We start from the raw sequence: 11,214 nt of genomic DNA on the forward strand, positions 1-11,214 counted from the left end.
ATTCCATGTCCAGTCATTCCTCAGACACCTCCAGGGCTGGGGACTCCACCACCTTTCTGAGCAGCCCCTTCTCATGCCTCACACCACTTTCTATGAAGAAATTCCTCCTCTTGTCCAACCTCAACTTCCCCTGGCAGAGTTTGAGGCTGTCCCTTGTTCCCTGGCAGCAGACCCTGACACAGCCCCTAGCTGCACCCTCCTGTCAGGGAATTGTGGAGAGCCAGAGGGTCCCCCCCCAGGCCTCCTTGAATCCAGGCTGAGGCCCCCTCAGCTCCTCCTGGTGCTCTAGACCCTTCCTCTGCTCCATTCCCTTCTTTGGACAGCCCCTCTTGCCACGAGGGCCCCAGGTAGAGTGGAGGTCACCTCCACTGCTGGAGGTGGCCCAGCAGTGTCAGAACAGAGGACAAGCCTGTGGCCACACCAATGCTGGGACAGCCCAGGTGCCATCAGCTGGGTTCCTGTTCAGCTGCTCTCACCAGCACAACCAGGGCCCTTCCCAGCTTTCCAGCCTCTCTTCCTCCAGCCTGGAGCATTCAACAGGGTTTGTGTGACCCAAGTGTAGGACCTGGCACTCGGCCTTTACCCTCAGCCCTTCAATTCAGCCTGTCCAGTTTCCTCTGCAGAGCCTTCCTGCCTCCACAACCCACACACCCACCCAACTTGTAATTGTGGATTACAGGGGTCTGTTGTGCTCCCCATCCCCATCTAGCACCTGCCCTCAGCAGAATCAGTGAGATGACACTTCCCAAACTGCTACAATTTATTGGACAATGGTCAAAGGAACTGTACATCTGTAAAAAAACAACAAAACAAAAAACCCCAAGAGGTGGGCACGGCCTCATGTGCTCGAGGCTGTTTTCCTCCGCTTCAGCCGTGACCGCCAGTCCTCTGGCAGTGCCTCGAAGTTGGCGTTTCTCTCAGCCATGCCACTGCAGGGATAAAGCAGAATGTCAGCACCCAGCTGGCTCTCTCATGGATCCCCCCACCTTTACAAGGGACCAGGAAACGTCCTGGTGCCAGCCCCCAGGGTCTGTACCTCATCAGCTGCTGCTGCTTCCACTCCTCGATGCGCCGCTGGGCTGTGGTCTCCCGGTCCTCCTCGCTGGAGCTGGAATTCTCCTCCTCATCCAGCTCCCGCTGGATACTCTGCCACTTCTTCACCAGCGATGGCATCTTCGTCTTGCCCTTCTTGCCCTGTGCCACAAAAATGACAGTGGTGAGTGTGGCTGGAAAGGGAAGAGGGAAGGAACGGTGTCGGTGTGAGACCGTCTGGCCTACCGGCCTACCTTGTCCTTGCGCCCCTTCCTCGGCTTCTCCTTCTCCGGAGGCGGCGGCGCCTTGGGGGTGGGCGGTGGGGGTGTCTGTGGGGGTGGCGGGGGCTGCTCAGCTGCAGTGCCCGTGGCTGGCAGCGCTCCCCGTGCCGGCACCGGCTGCGTGCTGGCCGGGCTGACGGGCACAGCGCACTCCGAGTATCCCATCATGGAAGGAGCGGCAGGTCCCGTCACACCCAGGTAGCTGGACTGCAGCCCCAGCGCCGCGGGCTGAGCGGGGCCCGGAGCCATGCGGAGGTTGGGCCGTCCCTGGATCTCGCTCTGGAGGCGCTGGCGGGGCCTTAGGGAGGCCAGGGGCACGGCTGATGGCTGGTACTTGCCCGTGGCCATCAGGGGCTGGCTGTAGATGACGGGGCAGCTGCCAATGGTGGCCGTGCGCTGCATCAGCCCCGGGCTCATCTCCACTGCTTTCCTCTTCTGTGGCTTGGCCGAGAGCAGCGGGGCTGGGCTCGGATCGACGGTGGTCTGGAAGAGAGTGCTGAGGTGAGTGTTGAGGCAGGAGCACCATTACACACCCATTTCCCAGAGTCTCACACTCTGGAATCAGTGGAGCCCTGGCTCCAGTGCTCACCTGGCTGCTGCTGGCAGCAGGGCGCACCAGGGACTTCAGGGGAGCATCTTCCTCTGTTCCTGGGGCAGGTGGCTCCTCACCCCCCTCATCTTCCATCTCCACTTCCTGGATCTCCCCATCTTCTCCAGGCGGTGGAGGCGGCGGTGGAGGTGGCGGGGGCGAGTCTGGGGGGGGTGGAGGCGGCGGAGGCATTTCCAAAGGCAAGGGAGGTTGGAGGACTGGGACAGAGGACTGAAGCAGAGTCCAAAATGGAGTGAGCGGCATGAGAGATGTAGCAGGAACTTGGCCTGAGAAGGATTCTTTACAAAGGGAGCCTGAAGAACAGACATTGACACAGGCTTGAATGCATGGCCTACAATCTATACCACCTGCTCTTGCCCATGGTCCCACTTGGAGACACCACCGCTGTGGACTGCCCTGTCCCCCACCCTGTGCTCTGGGGCCAGGACCCCCCCTGCCAGCGAGGCGTACCTGCGGGGCGCTCGGCGGGGCCCTCGGCCTGCTCTCCTTTGTCTTTGGGAGGTGGCTTTGGAGGACTGTCGGGTTTTCTGTCGGCGGCACCTCGCTGTCCCTCCTCTTCGTCCTCCCCATCGGGGAACTCCCACTGCGACTCTCCCGAGCGCTCGTTAACATAGAAATAGCGTCTATGCTCCCTAGATCACAAGAAAGAGAAGGAGGCTTCAGCTTCCCTTCTCCGCCCCCGACACTCCAAGGCGGGCCTGCCCACGACAGCAGTGCGCTCTCGCAGGGGAGACCCTCGTGCAGCAGGGCTGCTGCTTTCCCACACACAACAAACAACTTTGAGGACAGAGGCAGGAGAGGCCCGAGCCGACTCGCTCAAAGCTATTTGCTATCGCTGGCTGCGGGAACGTCACCCTGAGCCCCCCCGCTCCGAGGGAGAGGAGGGCCGGAACGCTGGCAACGTCTCGCTAGCATTGGGACTTTCAGCACGGCCTTGGCTGAAAGTCGCCCTCCGAGAAGAGGCACAGGGGAACAGCCCAATGGAGGGAAGCGGCTGCCCCCCTACCCCATGGTGCGCAGAGTTTTTTATGATACTCTTGGTGTCAAACACACAGTGAATGCTAGAGAGAGGGAGCGGATCTGGGAGCTGAAAAACAAAAGAGCAAAAGATTTCAAACAAAGGAAAATTAATCAAGAAAGCCAAATAGACAAAGAAATGTTTGGGTCTGACCTGCTGGCAGGAGACAGAAATCTTGTTCTTCATTCCGTCGGTGAGTTGAAGTTTGTCCTTTAGAAGAGCTGTTGGTCAGAAGAGTTGATCCAGAGATCCTGCAAAGTTCACAGAGCTCTCGCATGCGCGACCCCCCAGGCCCGCCCTCCACAGCGCTGGACACTCGCGAGAGGCACAACCAGCTCTGTCCGTCAGGAATCGGCTCCGTCGCAAAGCACTGGGCACTCCGTCTGGATCCTCCAGTTTGGCGGCCGGCCCAAACTCTGCGAGTGCCGGACGTTTCTCTGCCTGCCCAGCACTAACAGAAGCCGCTCTCAGTCTGCCAGAGGGACGGCGCCAGCGTCGTCGGGTGGTTGATGGTCACAAATCATGTCTGAGATGTCAGAGATGAAAGGTGAGAAAGGAGGAGAGCGCGTACCTGTCCCAGTGGCAGGACCAGCCTTTAGGGGTGGCGTTTATTTCGTATTGTTTAAGCTGTTCGGCTGCGTCTTGGAGTTTGCGTTTGAGGTAGTTTCCATTGAGAGCACCTTCTCGCCAGTCTGCAATGCGGGTCTAGAGGGCAAGAACCGGGGGAAGCCGGTGAGGTGGGCTGCCAGAGGCCCTGGGGGGGACGGGACTCGAGGATCGGGAGGCTCCCTTCCGGCACGGGACGCGGGGGGCCAGGAGGAGGACACCCCGCCTCCGCGCCAAGCCGCGCTCTCCCCCCGCCGAGGAAGGGAGGGCGCCACGAGGCTCACGCAGCACCGGCGCTCGGACGGACGGCGGATTGCATCCGATCCGCTCCGGAACACGAGGCCGGAGCGAGGGGCGAAGGCTCGGTTACCTCTGTCTGCAACAGCAACATGTGGAAGTTGGAGATAGATTGTCTGTTGATGCCCAGGAACTCCAATTTACTAGTCAGAGTATTTGCCAGCTCTCCAATCTGAAACTGCCAGGAAAAAGGACAGAGTCAAGAGCTGTCTTCTGGGAGCAGCATTGGGCGGCTACGGCCCCGCGGCTCTCGGGAAACACCGCTCGGGACCACCCACAGCCCCTCAGCCTGGAGGGACTGGGACGTGCCACCCTGGCCCTGTGTGTTTGTCACCCCCTCTGTTAAGTCCTGCTACATCCTGCACCCCAGGGACAGGGCAGTGTGGGTGGCTGGGTGACAGCTCCTCCACGGACTGCGCTTGACTCTGTGCGGAAGGACAACACAGGCTCCAGTAGCTCTGGTACTCGGGAGTTACAGCAGAACCATCACCACAGCAGATATCTAAGAATGTTTCCCAAATAAATAGGCCAGGATGTCATTCCAGATTCTGTAAATAACTGCTTTCCAGAGAAACTAGCAGGAAAGCACCAGAAAGGGACAACAGCTCTGGATTTACTCCAGAGCAGAGGCAGCAGCTACACCAAAACTCAGGTCAGCTCATGGCAACCATGGCTACTCGACCCCAGCATCCCATGGGAGTGAAACCTCCAATCTGGGGACATGGGGAACCCTGACTCCATCCTCCTGACTGAAGGCACTGCATGGAAGCAGCCACAAGCCAGAAGGGAATCCAGAACAAGAAATGTCTGCAAGTGGCATCACCACTGCTTTAAGGAAGGCTTTAAAAATATCTAACTTCACTCCTCCGAAGAGGCTTTGGAATGTCCACCAAAGCCACCAAGGAAGCATCTGTCTCCAGGGGTGATGGGCCAGACAAGCAAGCCCTAGAGAAGACCAAGGCAGGCATATGAATCCCCATGTTAATGTATCTCTGGAGAAGCCAGGGAACATCCCGGAGCAGAGGGTGACTTGGGAGCGGTGGCCCCGGCGCAGCTCCTGTAACCAGAGAGATCCCAACCCGATGAGCAAATGGCACTGGTTACCCAGGGAGCCGGCATTCCTCCAACGGCTCTAAGGGAATCCTGCATGGAAAAGCACCACACGGTCTGTCACAGTGCCGAGAAGAAGGGGACTGCACAGGGGACTGCAGAGAGGACCCGCAAGTCCAGCCCTGCTACACGCTTTTATTCTTTTTATATAAATAAATTAATTTAAAAATCAGGTCTCAAAAGGATGCTGCACTGAGGAACGCTCAGTTTTGGTCTGGGAACGTTACATCTCAAAATCCTTTAAGGAGTTGTTTTATGGGGGAGATACGAGATTTTTCACAAGGACAAAAGGACCTTCCTTTTCACACCAGAAAAATTATTTAAGTGGTGAGAAATGAGGACAGGGATAGGCAACTCTCACTGCAGGTTCCACCTGGGCTCCACTATGAGCCGGCGATTCCCCATCTGCCACAGGGAGGTGACAACATTTCCAACATCACAGAATAACTCCAGAGCCAAATTTTATGCCGCAGGAGATCTCAGGGTAACAACTGACATGGGGACTAAAGGACAAACGGGAAAGGTCTCCCCTATTGCTCTGTCATACTGCCCTAGAGCCTGGAGCTCTGCTATGGATCAGGGAACTGATCCAGTGCAGCCAAAGGAACAAACCAAGGCCCAGAGAAGAGCTATCAGCAGGATGCTGCAGAAATCCCCAGGGCTTCCCCAGCTTGTATCTAAGAGTAATGCCGGGCGAAGGGCAGAGTGGTACCGTCAGCCTCAAGAAACGGAGAGATTACGGACGAGGAATCTTCAGCCTGGAAACGGGACGACTGACCGGGCCAGAGACTGGAATATTGTTAGTGGTGAAAACAAAGTCAAGATCAAACTGGTTGTCCTCTGCCACCACAACACCCAGGGCTCAGTCTTTGCCCCCCCACACCCTCCTTTCATCCAAGTTTTTGCTGCTGAATCCTACTGGAGACAGGATATTGTCCCAGCCCTGCAGAGCCCTTCCTTCTCAAGCTGTTCCCACAGGCACACTGGGATCTGAGCTTTAAAAGCTTCAGGTGGGCCAAATCCAGAGCCCAAAGCTCCAGTGTCCCCAGGGAAGAGGTGGCTGGGGGAACCAGCATGTCCCTTGCTCCTGCTGGCAGCTGGAGCACCCATCACATCCCTCATCTCATGGACATGCACCTCTACCTCTCCATACCTTTAGATCCTGCTCCTCCTCTTCCATTTTTGGAGCCCCTTGTGATTTGGCTTTTTCCTGGGGCTCCTCAGATTCTGTCTCTTTGTCTGAGCTCAGATCAGTTGCTTCTGTGCTTGGGGCTGCAGGAGAAAGAAGGACAAGTCAGTCCTTGTCCCATCACTACCCTGGCAGTGCCAGCAGCTGGCTGGACACTGTGCCTAGAACCAAAGGCAATGCGGGCAACAGTGGGCAAAGAGCTAGGACCCACCAGAGCCAGTGACACCAGCCTGAAATTTAAAAGGATGGATGGTCACTGCTCTGTTTTGGTGGTGGGGATCCTTCCAGAAGGATAACATGGAAGGGGAGCATTGGAGCAGCTATAGTGCAAAGCAGCGATGAGGCAAGACCTGGAAAATTGGGCATCAGGGAAGCAGGAAGAGACAAACTCCCAAAATCTGTCAATAACAGGTACTAGGTATTACATAAGTTAATTATGAAAGACTGAAGAGGTCCCCAAAAGCTGCCAATACCAGAAGGTTTTGCCTTCAGATTACCAATTCACTGTCAAAGCAATCAAATCAAAAGAAAGAATTTTGTGACAGAGTCCCACAGGCATCTGGGGAGAAAGCCCAACTCCCAGCATGTCCTGGTGCTGGAAGGCATGACACTTCCCTAAATCACCCTCTGGCAGCAGGGTGCTCAATTTAAACTGGTTATTTTGGAGTGACAGCTCGTTGTTCCCTAGGCTAAGGTGGAATCTGGTGCTGCTGGGAAGTGCTGGCTTTAGGGTTATTTGCAAAGCCCTCTGGCAAAACCATTCATTTTCCTATGCAAAAATGACATCACTGACTTAATACCAGAGCTGTCACCCAGCTCATGCCTCTGCCTGAAGCAGAGGTGCCTCAGGGCCACAAGAACCCTGGGATGGGGCAAGCACCAACTCCCACTCCAGCAGGACACAGCCTGCTGTAGGCACTTTTGTACCAGTTTTTCCTTGAAAAAGCAGTTTCATGAAGCTTTCTGTGCTGCAGGCACACAAATCTTGTGCTGGGAAGGGACTGGCACATCCAGAGAAAAGCAGACTCAGGGGGACCTTCTCAGTCCCCACAATGCCCAGAGAGAAGGGTGGAGTCAGGCTCTGCTCCCAGCAAACAAGAGACAGGACAAGAAGAAACAGCCTTAAGTTGTGCCAAGGGACATTAAAGTAGGACATTGGGGGAAATTTCATAGTGGAAAGAGCTGTCCAGCCCTTGCACAGGCTGCCCAGGGATGTGGTAGAGTCTCCATCCCTGGAGGGATTAAAAAACCATGCAGATGTGGCACTTGGGGACATAGGTTAGTGGTGGCCTTGGCAGTGCTCGGGGAACAGCTGGACTCCATGACCTTAGAGGGCATTTCCAACTTGAACAACTCCATGATTCTACAATCTGGGAGTCCCAGAGCTGCTGGGCACAGAGTGGTCCTTAAAATGCTATAGCTGGTGCATTTTGGGAAGCACAGCTCTGGGGGATCCAACTGGAACATGAGGGGTAGTTGTGTATGACTGATCTATCCACACCACTCTAAGCTGAACCAGCCCCACAGAAACAGGGCTGCCTTTCCACAAAGGCTGGAGTTACATTTCCTGCACACTGAGTGTGGGGCCCTGGAGTGGCTCCAGGGACACTGCAGCTGTCTGGAATTCAGTACCAGGCAGCTCAAAAACTGAACTTTACAAGTGGAGGGTGACAGTACCCATTGTGCCACAGGCTGGATTTGTGATGTTGGGAGGAACAGGAAGGCAATGGGAGGTGAGGCAGCTGCTATCAGTGTCCTGTCCCCAAAGAACCACTGCACACGGAACTCTTCTCCTCATGTGGGTAATTAGAACAGAGAGACTGTGGCAGAGGAGCAGCTTATCCCAGGGAGGCTGGGCTGTGACAGAGCCACCCTCAGCCTGTTCCCACCTGGCACACGTACACACGTACCTCACGGCCCTTCCTGGCACTGCTCTGCGGGTCTTCAGGGAATGGAGACCCCCTGCTCCTGCCTCCAAAGGAAGCCTTTCCAATTACCTGCTTCTCCTGCCTCTGGGCTCTCCCGGCCCGTTCTGCTGGGGCCTCGGCTGGCAGCCTCGGGGCTGGCGGCTCCCACGAACAGCTTCCATTTGCCCCTCTTGGAGGCCAGCCTGCGGGACGCGTCCTGCGGGGCCGACTGGCTCCCGTCGGAGAGCGGGCTGGAGCCCGAGACGCTGCCATCCCCCTCCTCCAGGGCACGCAGCTCCGCCTGCCGGGACACGACACCCCGGTGTATTCCCAGCAACGCCATGGCTGCCATGTGTGCCCTGTTTCCAGGACAAACATCTCCCATTACCTTTTTCCTCTCCAGCACCATCTCCAGCTCTAGTGTGTCCTGCTCCTCCTCCTCCTCCGCGCTCTCCCCTGACTGCACCACGCTGCACAGATCCTCCTGCCCTGTGTCTTCCAGGGGATCCCTGCTGGGCTCTGGCTCTTCTGGGACAGCTGGTGCCTCTTCCACTTTCGCCTCCTCTTCCAGAGGTGGCTCAACCTCCTCTTTGCAAATCACTTTCCTCCTCCAGCGCTCCTCTTCCTCCTTCACCACGTCAGGCACGAGTGGGGCCAGGAGGGCCGCAGCCACTCCCTTCCTCTCTTCCTCACTGTTGGAGAGAGCCTGCACTCCTTCATTCACTTCCTGTGGGATGAGCTCCATGTGAGCTTTCTGACAGCTGCCTGGGAAAGAGCCCATGCTACCAGGCCCCTCCTAGGGCTGTGGATGGAGCAGAGCATCCCAGCTGCTTCCAAGGAAACCCAAGGAGGTGCCTGCAAGCCCCATGGCAGCCAGAACCCACAGGACTGACCTTCTTCACCTCCCGCGTGCTGAGGCTGGTCCCACGGCCAGTGCTGCCTGGGGTCCCCTTCTCCTGAGGGAATGGCTCCGTGGCTGCCATGAAGCTGCCATTGGTGCCTGCCACGGTGCTGCTGAGGAAGACATGAAGGAATGAAGGGCAGGACTGGGACAACATCCCACAAGGACACATCTTGGAGGTCTTGCTCACCTGTGCTGGTAATGCTGCAGGCCCTGGACCTGCGTTGCCAAGTACTGCGGCAGCTCCCAGGTCACCTCGTTGCTCTGGGTGTTCCAATAGTAGTAGCAGCCGGTGTTCTCATCCCACACTTCCTGCCAGTCACCCATCTCCAGCTCTCCCACTGCCAGTGGACAAGGACAGCCTGTCACTCCCCTCTCCCCAGTGACACCCGTCTGTCAGCACCCCTCTGGAGAGAGGAAGGGCTCTCACCTCCGGCCAGCGAGCACTGGGTGTCGTACTGCCACTCGGGGGCCGGAGCCGAGCCCGTGCCGTTGGCTGTGCCCGACGAGGGGCCTGAGCCCGACTCCTTGGGCTCCGGGCGGGGAGGCATCGGGGGCGGCACGGAGGAGGAGGAAGATGAGGAAGAGGAGGCAGCAGTGGGCTCAGCAGGCTGTGCTGGGGCCGTGATGGCGTCGATCTCCTGTAAAAACAGCATCCAGCCATGAGCTTCAAATCCCAAGCCAAAGCAAAGCTCTGACTGATGAGGACAATGCCTTGGACTATGACACCGCCCTCCTCCCGCCACCTCTCCCTCCCTCTGTGCCCGCTGGAGGGGCACTCACAGCCAGGAAGTTCGCCAGGGTGCTGTCGATGTCGGCAGAGTTGCTGCCGTTGGCATCCGTGGAGCGGGCCGGCTTCTCCGGGGTCTCACCCTCCTCATCATCACTGTCAGCATAGGCACCCAGCAGGCACAAACCTCCTGCAGAAGGGAGAGGGGACACTCAGGGGAACCCTCCTGCTGCCACAGGGCACTGGATCCCACCCTCCACCTCTGCTCCAGGTGCCGCTGTGGGAACAGCCCCTGGACAAGTGCCAGGGACAGCCTGGGGGGAATCAGTACCAGAGCAGTAATAAAATGCATTTAGGAATGAGCAGTCGCCTCTAGGGATATAACAGCATGACTAAAATAATCAACATGGAAACAACTCCAGCCCCAAAGTGAATTATTCAGGAAAGGGTTAACTCCCTTCCATTAAAAATAATAGTTACACATGGTTAATTACCCTGTGTTAAATATACGGGGTTATGGAGAGGAAAACAAACACAGTTCCATAAAAGCCCCTAAATTTAGCATAAAACCCACCACACTTGGAAACACAAAACCCACGCTCAGCATCTCCAAAAACTATTTGGAACCTCACAGCCCTGCACTTTTAGGACCAAAACTCCATACATACCATCAAACAAAAAAAAAAAAAAAATCTCACAAAGGACCAAGCTCCTACATTTACGACTCCCAAGCCCCCAAGTATCAAAAACGCCTAGATTTAGGACAAAACACCTCTTTGAGGACTAAACTCCCCACATTTTAAACTTTAAATAAATCATGGTTTGAACCCAAAAAAATTATATGTGAGAACAAACCACCCCCAAAATTAAGACAAAAAGCCCCACTTAAAACCACAACGCCAACATTTCTTTTATCAATATTGTACATTATGGAACGAAAGCACCCCAAAATCCTGAAATTCTCCCCCTGGTTTTTCAGGGGGGATGTAATCCCGCGTCTCATCACACAGCGCTCCCTTACCTGTGGCCTTGACCGCGGCGGGAGCGGGAGGCGGCGGATTCGGCGGGTTGCGGGGCGGCTCCGCCACCGTCTCGGGCTCATCTGCGGGGCACAAGCGTCAATCACGGGGGGCTCATGCTGGGGGGATGGCGGGGGAGAAGCGGATCGGGACCACCCGGTCCCGCCAGGCCGTGCTAGGCCGCACTAGGCCGCACCCCGCCAACAAAGTGCCCCCCGCTTCCCTCCGCCTTCTTCGCCTTACCCGCTTCAGAGCCCGAGTCGCCCCCCTCTCCCGCGGGTCCTGCGGCCTCGTCGCGGCGCGGGGCGGGCGGGGAGAGCTGCAGGATGGGCCGGCGGCCGGGCGCGGCCCGCGCCTTCTTCCCCATGGCGGCGGCTGCGCCTCAGGGCTGGGGCCGCGCGCGCCGCGCGCAGGGGGCGGGATGCTGACGTCACCAGAGGGCGGAGCCCGCGCGAGACGCGCCCCCAGGAGCGGGACTGCGGGCGCGCGCTCCCTCTGGATGGGGGCGAGCCAG

At 57.2% G+C, this 11,214-nt stretch overlaps 1 protein-coding gene across 2 annotated transcripts; it reads right to left on the bottom strand.

The window, feature by feature from the left end:
• Positions 1 to 742: 742 nt before the first annotated feature.
• FNBP4 (formin binding protein 4) lies at positions 743 to 11,067 on the bottom strand. 2 transcript variants are annotated; one of them, XM_058026322.1, is made up of 16 exons: positions 10,944 to 11,067; positions 10,703 to 10,783; positions 9,735 to 9,871; positions 9,382 to 9,592; positions 9,142 to 9,292; positions 8,944 to 9,061; positions 8,439 to 8,777; positions 8,141 to 8,351; positions 6,108 to 6,226; positions 3,918 to 4,022; positions 3,513 to 3,646; positions 2,374 to 2,555; positions 1,903 to 2,216; positions 1,287 to 1,796; positions 1,037 to 1,194; positions 743 to 929 (listed from the first exon to the last, which is right to left on the bottom strand). In XM_058026322.1, exons 1-16 carry the CDS (start codon positions 11,065 to 11,067, stop codon positions 839 to 841), a joined length of 2,985 nt encoding a protein of 994 aa, XP_057882305.1. In that variant the 3' UTR covers positions 743 to 838. The 2 variants fall into 2 exon arrangements, with proteins under 2 accessions (XP_057882305.1, XP_057882304.1); XM_058026321.1 differs by having other exon boundaries at positions 8,944 to 9,064.
• Positions 11,068 to 11,214: the final 147 nt, after the last annotated feature.

This window comes from Melospiza georgiana, chromosome 6 (genome assembly GCF_028018845.1).
Source record: "Melospiza georgiana isolate bMelGeo1 chromosome 6, bMelGeo1.pri, whole genome shotgun sequence".
NCBI classification, from domain to species: domain Eukaryota; kingdom Metazoa; phylum Chordata; class Aves; order Passeriformes; family Passerellidae; genus Melospiza; species Melospiza georgiana.

Coding starts and splice junctions, on each gene's coding strand:
- FNBP4 (XM_058026321.1), bottom strand. CDS start 11,067: ATGGGGAAGAAGGCGCGGGCCGCGCCCGGCCGCCGGCCCATCCTGCAG. Junction 9,065..9,141: donor CTGCAGCATTACCAGCACAG/GTGAGCAAGACC, acceptor TGTCTTCCTCAG/CAGCACCGTGGCAGGCACCA. Junction 3,647..3,917: donor TGTTGCTGTTGCAGACAGAG/GTAACCGAGCCT, acceptor CTTGCCCTCTAG/ACCCGCATTGCAGACTGGCG.